This window comes from Gymnoscopelus braueri (assembly GCF_963280865.1).
Source record: "Gymnoscopelus braueri genome assembly, chromosome: 15".
In the NCBI taxonomy this organism is placed as follows: domain Eukaryota; kingdom Metazoa; phylum Chordata; class Actinopteri; order Myctophiformes; family Myctophidae; genus Gymnoscopelus; species Gymnoscopelus braueri.
Window position 1 is genome coordinate 15,511,219 of NC_137620.1, and position 20,519 is coordinate 15,531,737.

The 20,519-nt window shown below is 39.9% G+C and overlaps 1 protein-coding gene across 2 annotated transcripts in view; it reads right to left on the bottom strand.

Annotated features, from left to right (window-relative positions):
• Positions 1-479: 479 nt before the first annotated feature.
• The window catches only part of LOC308101286 (serine protease 27-like), a 44,709-nt gene continuing 24,669 nt past the window's right edge, over positions 480-20,519 (bottom strand). Inside the window, exons 1-6 of one of the 2 annotated variants that reach the window (XM_080450703.1) lie at positions 6,921-7,029; positions 5,968-5,994; positions 4,490-4,652; positions 3,745-4,019; positions 2,868-3,004; positions 480-2,444 (exon numbers count right to left, since the gene is read on the bottom strand). In XM_080450703.1, the coding sequence (XP_080306829.1) occupies positions 1,995-2,444; positions 2,868-3,004; positions 3,745-4,019; positions 4,490-4,652; positions 5,968-5,994; positions 6,921-7,008 (1,140 nt within the window). In that variant the 5' untranslated portion in view covers positions 7,009-7,029 and the 3' untranslated portion in view covers positions 480-1,994. Of the gene's footprint in view, positions 2,445-2,867; positions 3,005-3,744; positions 4,020-4,489; positions 4,653-5,967; positions 5,995-6,920; positions 7,030-20,519 lie in introns of those variants that run through there. The other variant, XM_080450704.1, reaches the window with a different exon arrangement.

The window sequence follows — 20,519 nt, forward strand, 5'->3', positions numbered from 1 at the left end:
CTGCAAAACATCAACATCAAATGTCATAAATAAATAATTCACCCACACTTCCCCACTTTCACCTAGTTACACCAAATCCATACCTACATTTGACCTTGTTAATGGCTCTAACCTGATTGATTGATTGATTGATTGAATATTTTATTAGGCAAAAAAATGTAAAACAGCACAGTTACATTTAAAATACTTTGTCTAACAGGTCCGTTCATAAAAGTCCTTGCGGACTTGTTTCCAATGAGGGCCTTGGTATTCAATTCATATACATATATAGTGGCACCACAGTTCGAATATCATTACAAAAAAAACAGCAAAAAAAAACTGAAGCAGCTGCAGGCAGTAACCATGTGATTGCACCCCACGTAAAGCTAAACATCCACTCCCTTTTTTAAAAGCTGAAATATTGTAATTAGCCTACAGATATTTGGGCTTCCTTTCTCTGCACATAGATCCATACAAGACATAGACAAAGTTTACAAATGGACATTTAAATAAAAGTAAAACTTTAATAGTTTAGCATACCATTCAAAGTTTCTTAATAAGATACAAAGTTAAGATGTTTTACTTGAAGCAATTAGAATCTAAGCAACATATATTTGACACCCAGGACTAGAGTGAATATAATTCCCTTGTACGTTAAAGCTGCATTGTGCGATATTTAATATAATCACATATAGGATTGTCAAGGCGGTTGGTTTTATGTAAGTTTTATGTGTGTTTGAGACATCTGAGACTCCTATGTAGCTTACTGATGGCAGTCAAACATCTGTGTTCATAAAACTAGTATAGCCTATAGTAAAGTAGCATTGTTGCCATAGCAACATTTTGCGACCTTTTCAGCCCAGGGCCGGACTGGGACCAAAATTCTGCCCTCACTGTTAAAAACAGTGTAAAGCATAGGCCTGGGACCAAAATTCAGCCCTCACTGTTAAAAACAGTGTAAAGCATAGGCCACCACCTAGGTTGCACATGAACTCTGCAGCCGCACTGAGGCCACTGCTGGAGAGCATCCCAGCCCAAACATTAATGTAACTAATAATTGGACCGCGCGACCCGTACATGACCGTAATAATCCTAAAACGGTAGCAGCGGGGCGCTGGGGCGCCCAGCGGCCCAACGGGCATATGGCCGGTACGCCAAATGGCCAGTCCGCCCCTGTTTCAGCTATCCAATCAATGCTCTGCATCACTTACGAGTTACGACTGTGTTTGCTACCGTACAAAAATCTGCAGGTACGTGACACCTGTCACCAAACCCTCTAAAACAGTGGTTCTTAACCTCAACCCCCCAAAATAATCATATTTGAACCGGGGACCCTCGGTTCTACAGATAAATATTGTGAACATAGCCGATTCACAAGCTCAAAACGCCTCACATTGCGTGGTGTTGTGAGCTTGTAGATCAGCATTTTTTGTTTTAGTTTTTTTTCTCTCTATTTGACACTTTGGCCGATTTGACCTTTTTTTGTTGTTGTTGGTATTAAAAAGGTCTTAAAAGTCCTTACGTTGTTACTTTACTGTCATCTGGGGACCCCCCCCAAATCATGTGGGACCCCCCTGGTTGGTCCCGACACACAGGTTAAGAACCACTGCTCTAAAAGTATGCGCTTCACGCGATACTTAGTTGCAGAAGCATAAATTAGGCTGAAACCTCCCCTCTCTAAGCCACTCCAAGATATGTTGATAACACCTTTGGCATCAGCCTGCACTCTTTAAAATCTACTCTCCCCCTCCCACACCCTATGCTTCCCACTATGGCAGATGACCGGTATTAGCTAAGTATGCTCACTTTGGCTGCATAATCTGTTGGATGCATGTGAAGGGAAGGGGGAGAGTGCTTTATTGACCTTGTATATAAGTAGGCCACATATCGCATATATCGCACAATGGGGCACAATAAGCAACAGAAACCGCACACAATAAAGAAGCAATGTAAAGAGAAGATTCCTGTGGGCAACGTAAACTTAACATAATGTAACTTGGTGCCTTGAAAAGCCCTTACGCAAAACCAGCCATGCTGTAGAGCATCAGCGCAAGAGTTAAGACATAAGTGAAGTAGGAGAAATGGATGGTGTTCGGGCCACCACAAAATAGACTCTCACACGGTTTAACGGGGTGTGTTGGATGTGTGGGGTCATGTGTGGTCATGGGTGGCCATGGTGGATACGTGGTCATGGGTGGCCATGTGGGATATGTGGTCATGGGTGGTTGCGTAGGACACTGAAAACCCACATCACTGTCGGTGCCGGGGGACATGAACATGACGAAGCCTGGCTGGTCGGTGGTGATGTGCATCATGATCCACTTCTGGAACTGAGACACGCGAGCATAGACTCCTGGGACGTTGGGCAGAGCACAGCCCCGACCGAAGCTCACAACCCCAGACTGGACCCAGTGGGCTGTACCGTTGTGCATCATTTTGTTCACCATTGGCCCACCAGAGTCTCCCTGATGAAATGAGAGATGATGATGATGTTGTTTATACATTTAAGAAACTTTTTCTCTTTGTCCCTTAAATGAGTAGTTCACCCAAAAAAATCACTTATTTTCTATCAATTATACACCAATTCACCAATTCACAATTCATGGAGATTTTTTTGTTTTTGTCTCATTTCTATGCCAACAATTTGATGACCGGCATAGACTCAATGGAGACTCTAGCTGGTCATCAAATTATTGGCTTAGGAATGTGACAAAAACTAAGAAATCTAATTGATAGCAAATAAGTCCTTTTTTGGTTGAACTACTCCTTTAATTGTCAAAAAAGCAGACAGACAGACAGACAGACAGACACACACCCACCCACACACACAGAGAGACACAGAGAGATTGATAGATGGATATGGACAGAGAAAGAGTACGATATGTCACCTGACACGAGTCCTTTCCTCCTTCATTTGTACCAGCACACATCATGTTGTCTGTGATAGTATAGGAGCAGCCACACTGGTTGTTTCCCACGATCGGAACATCAACTTCCTGAAGGTTCTGGGGAGAGGCCAGGGGAACTAATGGAAGACATTTAAAAAGGAGTCATTTGCATGACTACAACTTTAGTGATAGAATGAATAATATTAAAGGTCCAGCTATTTTTTCACTGCACAACAAAGGACCTTGAATTATTAAATTATTCATTACTGTCAGTGTCTTGCAACTGTCTGTCATCAACATGGAAATAGGAACAGTTATTGCTACTACTTCTAGATGGTATCACAAATCAGTACACATTCTCCCTGGAGTCATGTTATCAAGATTTATCAGTCAGATTTGTCAGATTCCATTAAGATTGGCTTCGAAAGTTTGCGGTCTGATCTGCCGCAAATTTCATTCGTTCAGGGGCATTTAAACAATGCAGAGCCAAAAGTGATTTCTCTTACACCAATAGGGGTTGCCACAAATAATACAAATTTCACTGTTGCCGAAACGTGACCCCCCCCCCCCCCCACACACACACTCCAAATTAGGCACAATATGGTCTCGTTAGCCATACGTCAATAACCATCAAACAGGGTTTTGAAACGCCATACTGTTTGCATGTAATTGCCTTCACAAATGTGTGGTCAGGGCCTATTTCCTACCCCCCAAAAAAAGAAAACTCCAACCACTACAGATGTTCTAGCAACTACCTTGCATTTAGAAGTCCACAGACATATTGGTAGGTGCCAGGTGGTGATCTCTGACCGTCTTACAACGCGCCTCACCATGCTGCTTAGTTCTTACTCTGATTCCAGATCTGTCTTATACTCACCACCTTGAGCCTCGGTCCCCCATCCAGTCACCCAGCTTATGGTTCCATCGTAGAAGGTGCTGTTCATTGCCGCCAGACAGACCGGGCTAATGTAAGGAGTGAAGGTGACAGGGCTGGAGAGCTTCAGTAGAACGATGTCACTGTCCATCTGCGCCATCTGTTCGTACTGAGGATGGGGGACGATCTTTACGACGGTCCTGTTCACCTCATTGGGGTTCATTGATTCCTGGGATTGGCGACCCAAGAAGATCATAACGCTGTCATTGGTCTGATAGCTGAAAGAGAGTGTGTGGAGGGAGGGGGGGGGGGGGGACAACGAATGTTGAGAAGGATTCTGATCGGATTCTGAACACACACACACACATGCAAAACCCATGCAAAACACACTGACGCACACATGCAGACAACTTAAATTTTAGATATGAACACTGATATGGTGATATGGACTAGGGATGCAACTATAGAAATATATAGATAGATTTTCGATTAATTTAATTAAAATACATCATTTTTGTATTATATAACAACAAATCTATTAACCATTTAAGCGTTAATTTATACTTCATGAAAATAGCTGATCTAACATGTTCACAATGTATTTTTTTTTTTTACTATGATGACATGCCCACAATAATATTAATCAATTATTGTATTAAATTATCAATAAAAAAAACTAAATAATCTATTATTATGTTTGATTAACTGTTGCACCACTAATATGGTCACTAATACATAAATGTTTCACCTTGGGAAGCAGTGGGCAGCGGACAGCACCCATTCACTGTTGATGAGGGAACCTCCACAGAAATGATAGCCATCACCGTGTATGCTGACCTGCCAAGGCCAGCTGCCAGCGGGTGCGTCCTCACCTCCAACGATTTTGTTGTTCATAGGAGCCTGGCCGCACACTAACGAAACAACACACTCATCATTAGGGGTTGGGATCCGGAACGGTGGGAACCGGAGGAACCGGATTCAACATTGAGGAACCGGAATCGGTTCCATCACATTTGGAATTGTTTCCGGAAACCGGTTTATCACACCGTCAGAGCTGATTATGTGGACTTCACGTTTGCTATATACGATTACAACACCGGTGGTTCTCAAACAGTTTTTTTACAGTACATTTCTGCATAAATATTATACGTTATAGCTTGAATTATTAATCAGCAGCCGTATTGTGGGGAAAGCTTTTACTGTAAATAGCGATCATAATAACGAAAATAATAGTGAAAATAGATCGACAAGCTCACAATGTGTAGCTGCGCGACGCATTGTGAGCTTGTCGATCGGCTATTTTCAGCGAAAGCTTTCCCCACAATAACAGACAACAGAAAATACGCTAGTATAGAGCCCTGAGGAACTCCACTCAACCATAATGGGGTTTAAGTGGTTAATACTACATCTATTCTTGTATGTTTACCATGAGTGCATATCATTGCTGTTTAGGGAGAAACATTATCTCCATATTTCATGATTTTTCATAAATGAATGCCCTAATTCAGACTTTGTCGTGTGAGAGTGTAGAGCACGCATAGAGGTGCGATGCGTTATGAGCTTTGTCAATCTGCTATGTCCGCTAGTTTTGAAAACATTTACCTATTCCTCGCCTATAACACGCCCCAAATAGGATTGCCAGGTTGAAAGTCTTTAAGTCTGTCATTAGGTTTTTATAAATATTTAACCAATGTAAAGTATTAACAAGAGCTTGTGACTAAATATTAACTACACTAGATCCATTGGAACACAGGTTATCTTTCCATTTCCTGAAAAGTATTTTTTGGCAAAAGAATGGCTAAAAACGGTTTTGGCTATATTTACAGAGGAGAAAAAAGGAAAATCGGCAGCAGTGCATGACGCCTCATTTCAAGGGGATTTAATGTCAATCTCTACTTGTAGTTCATCCACAGAGGGAATGGTTGCCTTTGGGAAGCGTTGTTTTTTAGATCGGCTGTTTTCCTCTACTTTTGCACAACACTGTCATGCGATAAAGTATACAATATGGCATTCATTTATGAATAAAAAAAACACACAAAAAGATGAAATATGGAGATATGGTTTCTGCCTGACAGAGAGCAATGCAATGCTATTGCCCAATTCCTCACAGTCTACTAGCTGCTATTTAGGGAAATAAGCAATTATTTTACATACATTAATTCGGCTGCAGGAAGTGAGATTTAATGAACTTAAAGACAAACAGTGCAGATAAACCTGGATACTTACCAGACGCCGACGGTTCTGAGTAACAGCCTGAAATTCAAAGCAAAGAAAGACATTTGTAATGATCAGTACACAGCCCAGTTTGATAATATGTGGCATTTCCATGCAGCATACAGTATGTGCATGTATGTGTGAGTCATGCATGCACTTTAAGGATGCATTTGCATTCACGCCTGAGTGACTCTGACTGAGTGTGTCTTCACAAAGCAAAGAAACTTTAGTTATTTTGGAAAAGAAAATGGGTTACAGAAGGTTCTGGTCACAGTTGACTTAAAAAAGAGACACAGAAGGCATCTATCAACTCTTAAATGAGACCAAATGCATTTGAATATTAAGTCCACTTCAATTATCACTGTGAAATGTTATTGCACCTGTAATCAACCGGAAACCTAAACTCTTGTGAATCTCCTTTATCTGCCTTGCTCTTCTGTTTGGGTTCAGGGCCCAAGACAAACAATGCACCAAAAACACAGGCTAATAGAAAAATGTATATTCTGCTATTTCAATGCAGCTCACAGTAATGTGGTGCCATTGATCATTGGTACAATACATCTGAGTTTCAGTTTTATTAGGACCTCTTTAGCCAATGGCTAAGTACACAAATAAGGCAGGCATAACACATACATACAATATACACATTCTACTGTACATACAGTATACGCGCGCACACACACACACACACACACACACACACACACACACACACACACACACACACACACACACACACACACACACACACACACACACACACACACACACACACACACACACACAAATCAGTCCAAACGCAAACAACCAACCCAATAAGCATTTAAAATATAAAAGTTCAAACTGAAGACACTAATGGTTTTTACACATACTTTACAGCAGAATCAGTAGTTTATACTGATTAATACACACAAGAGAGGACAGACGAAACAAAATGATAAAAAAATTAAATAAAACAGCTTTACCTTTGAACAGCAGGATGACCAACAGGCATAGCCCATATAGTGGCCTATGAAGGGCCATGTTTGCCATGTGTTGGCTGCAGGTTGGCATCACCCTTACATATATCTCTTTCTGCTTAACTCCGCCCACACAGTTGCACCTTTCATCCTTTGCCTCTATGCAGCTATTCTCGGACATTTGGCCACTCCCTCAATCCATCAACATCCATGTTCAAGACATTTTTTTTCCCCTTATTTGGAAATATTTTCTTTCACATCAGGACAATGATCATTAGACCATTAGATAATTTGAACAATAACCCATCTATCTCCCAGACTCCCTCCTCAGTCAGAGTTCATAGTTTGAATGAATGTAGAATTATTTGCAGGATGTCATTTGTATGAAGTGAGGGAACTTAATGTAATTGACACATTTAAAAAAATATATGTATATTTTAAACCAAAAATCCTGTGTGCCCCTGATCACCCTCCCCTGTGCCAATGTTGGCACCAGTGCCTATAAGATTGCCTAGCCCTGCTCTAGATGTCAGAAGAACATGGTGAATTGCTTAAATATTAAATGAAAAGTCCAATACTTTTGATCATGGTAGAGAGTTCCACTACTAACAGATCTCAAACGGTGAAAGACAATGGCATTATCTGATGTCCTTTTCCCGACCGGCGGAACTGGTTTCATTTGTTTTGTACACAAATAAGTCAGTGTCATCGTGAGAACAGACATATCGAGTTCACAGATGATCCTGTCATTGATATTATAGGCTGATGAACAGGCACTTTGCCCCGTCGCCATGTCAGTCTTGGCGACATACTGTATGGCCGTCACGCAGGCATTATCACTTTGTGCACTCCACTGCTCGATATGCTGGGCTATATATATAATCACATACCGTACATGTCATTCCCTATCTGCTGTATCTGCTTCTAATAGTTTTCTCTTTTGCACAAGATACTGTCTATTCTCTATTCTGCCTGTTTGTTTGTTTTTCATTTAATTTTGAACCACATGAACCCTAGCGTCCCTATTATGGGGTGAACATTGGGCAAAAATAGCCCACATAACATCTGTGAGCTTGTAGATAATCTATTTTCATCAAAGAGATTAGGAAAATAGGACCCTTGGTCAACTAAGTATAGGGTTTAAGTGGTTCATTTCACTATGCATCTTATGTACATTTGATATTGTGTCATGTTGTCTGACTTTGATGACCAGTATTAGACACTGCAAAACATCGACATCAAATGTCATAACTAAATAAATGATTCACCCACACTTTAACTCCTGTGAAACGTGTATTGTAACAAAGTTGGCATTGAAGATGCAGGAACAATACATTTAAGAGATCCTTTGTCCCTGCTGCTATTGGCCTTTTAAACAACACTATGTAATTACATGTTTCTTGCGTGTATGTGTGTGTTGATTGGCGTGTGTTGATTGTTCATGGTATGTACTGCAGGCTGTGGAACAAATTGCCCCTCGGGGATAACAATGTTTACCTTGATCTTGACCTTGAACATTCATCATAAAGTATTTGTAAACAAAACGCAACAAAAAAAGACAATGGAAATAATATAGGGTGAAAATATTTTGGCCAGATCTGACACAAAAAAAGATCTTCGATCTCAAGTGACTAACTGGTCAAATAAAGGTAAAATACAATATCTGAAAGTAAATCCATAAAACATGGGTGATGAAAAAGAAGAAAATACATTACACTGTGTTACGTGGTTGTGCGGATGTGTTTTTTGTATCTATGTGTTCTTGAGCTTGACTCGTTGAGAACAAAATGTATCATGCTGTGTGTGTGTGTGTGTGTGTGTGTGTGTGTGTGTGGGTGTGTGTGTGTGTGTGTGTGTGTGTGTGTGTGTGTACGACAATGTAGTCAGGCATGGTAATCTTCATGTCTGACAAGTTGTACAGCCATCGTGAGGCATGACTCTTCATAACATATTGAAATGACAGTTCTAGAAAGACCACTATTGGATTGATTGGACTTATTGTCATGCTAAACAAAAGCATATTTTCCTCTCACACCCTGGGGAGGGGTGTGATGCATGTTAGAGAGCTTTGCATGACTTCACGTTGGACTTAGCTGTAAAAATACAACCGGACCAATGCCTTGAAAACAAATTCGACCGAAAGCCATGGGAGTGGTTGGACAAAAGTTGTGTACAAAGCCAGGCGATCAGTACAAATCGATTAACTGGATTAATTTGAAGACGGGTATTGGAGGGGGATAATGAATGATTCAGAATCTCAGCAAAAGACATGAAAGAAGCACAGAGGAAACGGTACAATCATCTGGGGCCGTGTGGGTATAGGGCATCAAGACCATAGGGCCATATCTTACCCCTAGTCTTACCCCTTATGCCTAAACTTTTTGAAAAAACATTTAAAAATAGTTCAAAAAGCTCACAACAATGTGCCGTTGTAGATCGTCTATTTTCGCTATTTTCAAATGTTTTTCAAATTAGTAAAAAAAAAGCCTAAAAAGTTTAGGTATAAGGGGCCCCACATCACCTCGAGATATAATAATGATTTGATGGGCAGAAGGCCAAAAAGGGAGAGAGAGAGAAGCATGACACTGCAGTTAGTGTGGGTACATCCCCTCACGTATTCAGTTATTTGAGACACAAAGTTTGAACACACCCTGGTATGAGAAAGATGACGTATCTCTCATTATTGCTATCAGTGACATCTGTGACAAGCTCACTTATCAGGACCCGCCTGTCCTGTTTTCTCAGACAACACTGAAACTGTGTGTGTTTTTTTATGTATTCATTATTTATTTATTTGTTTATTTGTTGACTTACTTACTTACTTAATTTATTTATTTATTTATTTATTTATTTATATTAAGAGACATGTTTGCTTGTATTCTACGTCGGCTGCATGTGATACATTGCATTTATTCCATAATACAGTTATAGAACACTAAATAAACAAAAGTCATGTCATTCAAATTTGTCGTAAACTCTGTACTCAGCCAATAATAGATTGCTGTGACTTGGTGTGAACAGGTTAACTGAGATTGGTGGTGGTGATTTATGAACTTGCACTTGTTTATGAGCATGTACAGTAGGTAGTTGCGGTTGTGGTTGGGGTGTGGTAAGTAATTGTAATCACACCTGGAAATGTGTGATTCCATATTGTCTCTGTCATAAAAATGTTCTCCATTATTTCATCCTTTCATGTTTTTTTCCCCATAAATGAATGCCCTATTTTATACTTAGTCTGAAGGTAGGTTGAAGGCCATAGGTATTACCTATATCCTTCAACACGCAAACACCCCTTAAAGGGGTGTTTGCGTTTTCTTTGTTAAACGTGGGCCTGTAAAGCTCTTATACAATGACAGTCATTACTGGATTATGAGTATTCAATTCAATTCAATTCAAAGGGCTTTATTGGCTTGAGAAAACATACGTTAACATTGCCATAGCAAGTATCTCATATCCAAAACAGCACAGAACAGAGAACAGCAAATGACAGGGTAACATGCACATGAGACTAGCCACTATATAGGAGGTAGCTCAAGTCTTCAGAATCCCACGTTACTCACATTCACAGAAATGGGTGACACATTGCCCTTGACATTAATTTGACAACATTTGATTTTGTTTTGAGATATTTGTGAATATCCCTAGTTTATATAGGTGTATTATTTTTAATTTATTCTGCAATGACCCGGACCTGGGTAACACATTTCGTTCTGTACTTAAAAATCCTTGATCTTTCCAAATGGAAATGTGTCATCCCTCTCTTTATTTCCTTGAGTCATTTTCTCTCTATATCTATCTGTTCATCTCTCTCTGTCTTTCTCTCTATTTCTATCTATTCATCTCTCTTTGTCTTTCTCTCTATTTCTATCTATTCGTGTGTGTGTGTGTGTGTGTGTGTGTGTGTGTGTGTGTGTGTGTGTGTGTGTGTGTGTGTGTGTGTGTGTGTGTGTGTGTGTGATTGGTTGGAGAGCTGGCATGATAGACAAGTTATTTGTCGTCTCTCTCTCCCCATACATTCACAACACGCAAGGTCACACACTCACTCACCCACGCTCGTGGCAGGAATGCACTTGATGTCATCGAGATCTACCTGCTTTATTTTTTACATAAGCTTTTCTATCATGTCAAATGTATTACATGTGATTGGTTACTTTGTAAACGTGTTTAATTGATGTCAAGCACCACAGGTCCAACTTGTTTGGTTGAGTCTCTCTATCATTCAATCATTTTCTTTCTGTCTAAACCAGTGGTTATCAACCTTTTCAGGCTGTGACCCCCCAAAATAATCATATTTGAACAGGGGACGTAAGAGTTGAGGCATTAAATTTAATTTGACTTGTTTCGACAGATAAATATTGTCAAAATATCCAATCTACAAGCTTTGCGAGTCGTTGTGAGCTTGTAGATCGGCTATTTTCTCTGCCTCTTTCTTATATTATATTTGACAATTTGGCCAATGTTTCACCAGTTTTTATAGTATAGTTTGTTGATAACTTTTGATGCAGGAATGGTCTTTTATCATTGCATTTATTTAAAAAATAAAAATAATAATAATAATAATCACGACGCACATGTTGAGAACCACTGGTCTAAAGAATGTACTTAACTGCACGGTACAGAGCATGTATTCGTAGACTGACAATAATCTCAGGTACACCCTGTCCCAAAAGATGCAGAACAACTAGTCCACACTGTTGTTACCTCCAGGCTGGATTATTGCAATTCCTCATTATCAGGTGAGTCTCTAAAGACTCTCCACAACTGGTCCAGAATGCTGCGGCACGTGTACTGACAATAACAAGGAGAACATTATATTAGCTTCTCTGTACTGGCTCCCTGTAAGATCCTGAATATCATTTGAAATCTTTCTCTCTTCACCTACAAAGCCCTTAATGGTCAGGTAGCATCATATCTTAAGGAGCTCATGACACTTTATTACTGCACTAGAACTCTGCACTCCCCCAGGGGTGTAGTGGAGGGGCAGTGGCGCTCACCCACTTCTAAAGATAACATTTTGTTTTTGGAATTAATTCAAAAAACATATAGCCTACTGTATGGCACAACGACTTGGTGTCACCAATATAGCTACAAAGTCGCAGCGGACTTGGTCAGAGCCTGTCCATCGTTTTGCCCTAATCTCTCTTTGTTCCTACAATCACCTATATGGTCATGCAATGTGAGTCAGAGCTCACTCAGAGGGGAAGACCTGGACCATATGGGGGGGATTATATCTCCATTCTGGCCTCGGTCGGATCGCCTCGGGATGGATGGCTGGATGAATTAATGGATGGATGACTCAATTATTCAGTTAAGTTTGGTAGAACTTTAATGACCTTGGACGAAATTTTAACAAAAATGTACAACCACAACCTCTAACAATTTAGCAATTAATGGCAAAATAATCTGTTGTACATTATATGGAAAGCTGTGAGTAGACAATGACTTTTTAGGCAAGTTTGGTCCTTTTAACATTCTAAACGTCAATGTCTGCAATTGGACAAAGAGGCTTTTCTCTTGAGACGACATCAGCTGTCTGAACTGTTCTGTGTCCTACCTGATAATCCCTCCATCAGTATTCAATGCATTCTCAGTGTACTATTGCAGTCATTAGCTTATTAATCTCAGCTGATGATATGTTTATCTGATCAATATATTGACAAGCCCACGTGCCATGTAAACAGCAGGCCTACTGCAGTCCCTCCTGTTCAATGTCGATTCACTGAGTTACTACAGTATGTGAGGGGATAGGTGTGTGTGTGTGTGTGTGTGTGTGTGTGTGTGTGTGTGTGTGTGTGTGTGTGTGTGTGTGTGCGTGTGCGTGTGCGTGTGCGTGTGCGTGCGCTCGCTCGCTTGCTTGTGAGAGAGAGTGTTTCTGTGTGTGGGAATGAGTGTAGTTGTAAATGTGTGTAATGTTAATTTAGCGAGTGCATGTAATAGCAATAAACACCCGTTTGTTTACCTGTGTGCGCGTGTGTTCCCTGTTTATTTTCGAGTTAATTTGTCTGCCTGGCTGTATTGACTCTCTAGGCCTGTTTAATGAATTAGGATTTAATAACACACTCTAATATTAACCACAACATCAATTAGATGGAGTTAATAAGACTTAACGGTTCATCTTTCTGTCTGCTACGAATGATTTGTTATCATAGCCATAAAGTACAATCTAGCAGGTGTTTTGTACTCACATTCAGTAATTAAAAAGTAATCAATTGTGAGTTATTGTTATGCAGTAATGGAACCATTAGCCTAATGCTGATATTCTAGCGAGCATAAATAAGAAATGGTTACATTGCGTCTTCCGTCTGCATTCTATGATCACTTGCATCAAGTTTCCATACAAATGAGAATGTTCCCTTTTTAATAGAAAGAGAGAATGGGGGTTTTCATTCATGTCTGCCTGCATTCGAGGATGCGTCTAGATCAAGGGTTCCCAAACTTTTCAGGCCGCGACCCCCCAAAATAATCATATTTGCAGGGGGACTACTCACCCTTACAAGCACTTGGAATTGTAGGCATTACATTTAGTTTGACTCGGTTCCACAGATAAATATTGTGAATAGCCGAACTACACCTCGCAGTGTGAGGCGTTGTGAGCTTGTAGATCGGCTATTTTCACAATGTTTACCTCTTTCTTTCGTAATATTTGATCATTTGGTATTGAAAAGGTCGTAAGAGTCATTAAATTGTCACATGTGCAGATACCCTGTATACACTTATACTACATGTGTGTTTGTTTACTGTTGAGTGAGAAAACAATGTTGCACTCGCGTGACGGCATTAAGTCGACCTACCACACAAGCTGACTTGAGATCAAATTGACCTTTTTTTTCCTGCGATTTCATTGGCTTTTGGATTCACACTTCTAACACCTTCTCCCCCACGCAGAGGGGTCTTTTATCGATTAGCTTTGCTTGCACAACATTTCAATCCCACACAGGTAGCCTACCCTTCATTTGGCTTAGAGGCAGAAAAAAATCTAATATATAACTCGGAATGTGTGTCAAGAGGAAAATATCCCCAGAAACCTGGCCAGTGGAAATCCACGTCGCTAAATACCCGCAGTTCAGTCGCTTTTCCTTTGGAAAAAAGAATTCACTGGTAGCGACAGAGTAAACCATTTTTCCTTACATAGATTAACTTTTCAAAGTTACATTTATGCCTGCTGTCTGCAGGCACCACCCAGTCTGTCTCCATGTGCCCAGACAATTCTTACCACCAGGCTGAGTCACTGCATAGTTCACCAATAAAGGCGAAAGCTTTAGGCTATGCCACGTCTACTTTTTAATAAAAGATGGATGAGAGAGAGAGAGGGAGATGAAAGGAGAAAGTTAGAACCTTGCCTTGAGTTATTCATTTTCCATTAAACTTGAAGTTGAATGCCTCAATAGCTTTTTATTTTCATGAAAGGCACTTTCTGCTTTGCATGTATTCAGTATAAATAAAAGCTGGCTCCTGATTATGGTCGAAACGATAAAATGCAAACTCAAGCAGTGTTACAGCAGTTTAATCACTTTCAACCGGATGTTCCTTTGGGCATGTCATTATAAAGGTAGAACGGTGAAGCGGCCGTCGCCTGGTGGTCAAATCTGGGATAGCAACACTTCTGCATTTAAAATGCTACTGCACGTGTGTCTACCTTTTGAAACCCTAGTGCGCCTGTTCATTACTCTATGGCCTGCTCTATTGGTTCCGATATTGGTACTTCCGGCAGACTTCCGGGTGCTTCTAACGCCACTGAGCAACTTTCATTGAAATGAATAGCTGGGGGCGGGGCAGTCCACCCTCTAGATATATTATAACTCTATGGTTGTGCCCACCTGTCAGATTGTCCCTACCTGCCCTAGTATGACACCTTGCAGTATTCTGTACCCTACTAAAAACACAATGGAAAAGTATGTATACTTTTTATTACATGTACTCAAGTACTGTACTGTACTTAAGTACAATTTTGAGGTATTTTTTTACTCTACTGGAGTATTTCCAATTTTCAACACTTTTACTTCTACTCCATTACATCTCAGAGGCAAATATAGTACTTTTACTCCACTATTATTGGACAACTTTAGTTACTAGTTACTTTGTAGATTTTAAATATGATTACAAAACATACATTAACCACTTCAGCCCTAGATTTCGGCTATTTGAAAATAGCCGATCTACAAGCTTGTAGTTGTGAGCTTGTAGATCTACTATTTTCAAATTATTTTATACATTTTGAAAACATGAAATGGAAGATTTCTGCATAATGAGTACTTTGATACATTGATACATTTTGATGCAAATACTTGTACTTTTACTCAAGCAAGTTCTGAATACCTACTGTAACTAGTAGTTGTAACAGAGTATTTCTGCATTGTGGTATTGATACTTTTATTAAGTAAAGAAAATGTGAGTACTTCTTCCAAGACTGTTTATATCTCCCACACGCATGCATGGATACACACACACACACACACGCACACGCACACACACACACACACACACACACACACACACACACACACACACACACACACACACACACACACACACACACACACACACACACACACACAGGCATGCATGCATACACTCAAAACAATGACTGTGCAACATCTATTGCCTCAACACCACACCCTTATACACCCTCGTATGGAGAGATGGTCAAAGCGCCGTCATGCGAGTGTTAACAGAGGACTCAAATTATGGTTGAAATCAAACCAATTGTGCTCACATGATTAGTTTCTGACTGGTTATTGGAATGATTAATGTCTACTTTTTTTTCACAACTTATTATATGCATTGGGTCTGATATGATTATGTTCATTGTTACTATTATTGTTTGCACTTGATTGGGTTTTAGACGAGTGTTATTCTATTTAGAAAAGCCTCCTGTGGACAGGTGTTGAAAATTAGCACTCTTGCGATATACACTTTAAACAATGCATCTGGTTCGTCCAATGTGATTGTGATGTCCGTGTCAAATAAAATAAACGTAACATAACACCTGAAAATTAACTATGTAAAGGTGGTGTGAGTGATTTTTATTTCTGTTAAAAAAAATTATGTTTTGGTTAAAAAGTTAAAGCTCTTCATTATGATAGTAATCATTGCTATAGAGTGTTTGTTCAGTAACAGGACTCCCCCTCCTCCCCGTCTTTAGTAAACAGAACATACATTTTCAGGTCAGGATACCAATTTGATCCAATCAGGAGAGAGAACTACACAAACATCATTTATCAGCTTACATTTTCTAGTGTTTCAGTTCCAATTTTGTCAGATCATGTTTTTTTTCTTTCGTTTTATCAATTATAATTTCACTTGTTTACCCCGTATCCTCTCTAGAGATTGGGGAACCCCCGTTACTGAACAAACATTCTAGCAATGATTGCTATCAAAATATAGAGCTATTGGCATAACCTTCCCCTGAATGAAACCCTAGGCTGATTGTATAGTTTGTTTGCTATGAAGCGATGCAGGTGCACGCAGTGGTGGAAATGGACTGGATTCGCTTTGGGAACTCTACTTGTCACGTGCATGTGTGACCGTGCGCGCGCGATTTTTTTTGCGGTTCTGGGCGGATTGGGTTCGTTTTTTCCACGGTTCTGGGCGGATTGGGTTCGTTTTTTTTCCAGTTTTTGGTTTCTTTATTTTGGTTTTAGGGTTAGGATTAGGAGTTAGGTTAGGGTTATGTTATTTAATTCATATTTTTGCCTGATTTTACCAATTTATTATCACAAAAAACTATTTCTGCCTAATAAAATATTCAAACAAAATGGGTTTATACTAATGTATTTTGTGGATTATATTAGACAATAACTAGACGGTTAATTTCGCGGATTTGGGTACTTTATATTGTTAGGGTTAGGGTTAGGTTAGGTTTGTGTTATTTAATTCTTTTTTTTTTGCGGTTAATTTCGTGGATTTGGGTACTTTATTTTTGTTTTTTTGTTACTTTAATTCGGGTTTAGGGTTAGGGTTAGGGTTAGGTTGTTTAATTCTTATTTTTTCGATTGGGTTGATTGATTGATTGATTGATTGATTGATTGATTGATTGATTGATGTAGTTTATTTAGAAAGACATGAGAATAGTACATGACAGTACATAACAGTACATGGAAGTACAAATTCACAATACAAGGTCTACTAAACTGGAAACCCTCATTAAGCATTACGCTTGTTTAAGATGAGAACCCCATGCACACAAATCATGATGAAATATAAGAGGCAGGCAGATATACACACTACTATACAGAATGTCATACAATCAGCTTTCAGGTTACTGGTATGACGAGAGAAAAAAAATAAAAATACAAGTTATAATGAGTGTGTCTGATTTTGGTTCACAGCTTTTAACAGTTTGATTAGTTGCAGCTGTTGCTTACACAGTGGTGTACTATAAGGTCTGGCTTACGCAGCCTGCCAGGTTTTTACTCTGCTGTATTTTATTTTGTATTTTTATCTGAACTGGAAAACCGTGTCACACAGTCACAGACTTTGCCTGTCTTGTTTAGGTGTTGTATTTCTGTCTTAAGTACATGTTCTAGTTTTCATGGTTCTATGCAGCTCTCGTTCTATGTTCATGTCTTCCCCAGCTGTTGCTCATGTGCAATCAGCCCTCATGTGTATATTAGTCCTGTTCCCCAGTTAGTCCATGTCGGGTCATTATTTGGTGTCACTTCACGTTAGTTTGTATTTGTGATAGCTGTTCTGTTCACCTGTATTAAAACACCCAACCATGTGTTTTTGATCACTACCTGTCTGGCTGTCCTGCTTTTGGGTCTACAGTACACCACACCAGTACACGTGACAAACAAACAAACAAACATCCCCATTTAATAACTAGGCAGGCAGGCATGCACTTGAAGACTCATGCTCATGAATTTTGACACTAGCCATCTCACATGAAAATGCACACACACGCTTGTGTAGTGTACACACACACACACACACACACACACGCACGCATGCACGCATGCACACGCATTTTCACTTACAGTCACTGCACACATTAACATTCAGGTGCATATGCATTGCAAGTAGAAATGACAGATACCGTATACCCTTAACCGCTATAGTGAAATGTGTTTTCTTTCTTTCCCCAGTTGACAGTAAAGCATGTACACCGCTCGATCTGTCCTCTTCACATTCTGGGTGCGTTCCGTATGGGCCACGACAAACCTTCTAACACACACACACACACACACACACACACACACACACACACACACACACACACATTTTCACTTACAGCCACTGCATGCATTAACATTCAGGTGAACATGCAGTAGAAATGACAGATACATCCTTAACTGCTATAGTGAAATGTGTTTTATTTCATTCCCCTTGGCAGTAAAGCATTTCGTCCGCTTCACATTCTGGGCGTGTTCTGTAGGCCACGACAAACATGCTAACACACACACACACACACACACACACACACACACACACACACACACACACACACACACACACACACACACACACACACACACACACACACACACACACACACAGTGTTTAGTAGTCCATAACAGAGGAGGAGATAAACTGCTGCTGCGTGTCAGCAGGCCGTCAAAACAAACTCTGTGATGGATCAGTCCGGAGGGAGGTGTGTGTGTGTGTCGTGTGTGTGTGTGTGTGTGTGTGTGTGTGTGTGTGTGTGTGTGTGTGTATGTGTGCGGGTGGGTCAGTAAGTGAATTGTGAAGAACACACTACAGTGTTTGTTTTGAATGAGCGTCATTCAGTCAGAATCTGTTCACTAAACATTGCTCTTTTGATGTTCTCTCCATCCTTCTCTATTCCTTCCTTCTCTGCCTCTCTCTTCTCTTTCTGGCCTCCCATTCTGTTTCCCACCCTCTGCGTATACCTTCTCTCTCTCCATTTCTCTCTCTCTCTCTTTCACACTCTCTCTCCTACTTTGTCTTCTTCCACTCACTCTGTTCCTAGCTCCCTTTCTCGCTCTTTGTTCCAGTTTTACTTGTTTTCACAAGCATTCAAAATGACACACGCACACATGCACAGAATCACACCTTTGAAAGCATGCAAACATGCATACAGTACATGCTGTACTGTAGCTTACGCATGCGTGCACAGTCACACTCAAGAACGGCAGTACATGCTGTTAATATGTTTTGTTCCAGTAGCTTAGAACTGGAATTGAGAGCAAGCCGATGATTATATGTGGCGCCAAATGAGCAACAATTAACTCTGTGTGAGTGTCAGTGGTGTAAAGTAACTAAGGACATTTACTCAAGTACTGTACTTGAGTACAGTTTTGAGGTATTTTTACTTTACTGGGTTATTTGCAATTTTCAATACTTTTACTTCAAAAAGTCAAATATTGTATTTTTACACCACTATTTTTCACCACTACAATTATCACTACACACACACACACACACACACACACACACACACACACACACACACACACACACACACACACACACACACACACACACACACACACACACACACTTATTATTATTACAAAACATATTAACCACTTCAGCCTTTATATATACTTAGTCTATTTGAAAATAACATGTTGCATCGCGATGTGTTGTGAGCTTGTAGATTGTGAAACGGGACATTCTGCATAATGAGTACCGGTACTTTTACTTTCGGTACTTTAAGTATATTTTGATGCCAATACTTTTGTACTTTTACTCAAGTTAATTTTGATTACCGGACTTTTACTTGTACAGTAACAGTGTTTCTACAATGCAGTATTGATACTTTTACTTACGTAAAAAAAATTAGTACTTTTTCCGCCACTGACAGTCACACACAAGAATGACAGTCATGCTGTTAATACGTTTTGTTCCAGTAGCTTAGAATTGGAATCGAGAGCATGCCGATACTTATCTACTGTATGGCGCCAAATGAACAACAATTAACTGTGTGTGTGTGTGTGCGAGTACGTGTGCGTGCGTGCGTGTTTGTGTGTTCATGTGACAGGCATACATTCATATCAAGGTTTTTTTTGTCAGTGGTGGTGCTGCTATAATCAATTTGTTTGTATGCATTTGTGTATCCTAGTATGAATAAAGAAGGATCCCTCATGTGTGTGTTTCTGTGTGCATGTGTGTGGTGTGTTTATGAGGAGATGAGCATGGGCTTGGTAATGGAAGTGCAGAGTGGTCCGTTCAGGTAATTAAAGTACACGTGATCCTCTGTACTTATCTCTGAGTCTGCATGTGTGTGTTTATGTAATATCAAACTATTCAGTGTCATGAAATTAGAAATGTGTGTGTGTGTGTGTGTGTGTGTGTGTGTGTGTGTGTGTGTGTGTGTGTGTGTGTGTGTGTGTGTGTGTGTGTGTGTGTGTGTGTGTGTGTGTGTGTGTGTGTGTGTGTGTGTGTGTGTGTGTGTGTGTGACAGAACAGGAGAGAGAGACAGACAGACAGACAGACAATCAGGTAATAAGATAATCTTGAGTGATGAGTAATGTTAAGAACATAATATGATGTTACTTCATGCAAACTTGTATTCTGACATCTGATATAGCCTACAGTAGATGAGGCCTTTTTACACTCATTGTTGCATGACTCACAAGAGGTTTGTTTACAAAGAATTGAGGGTTTAAAAATGTCTGAAAATACACATTTAACATGAATCCA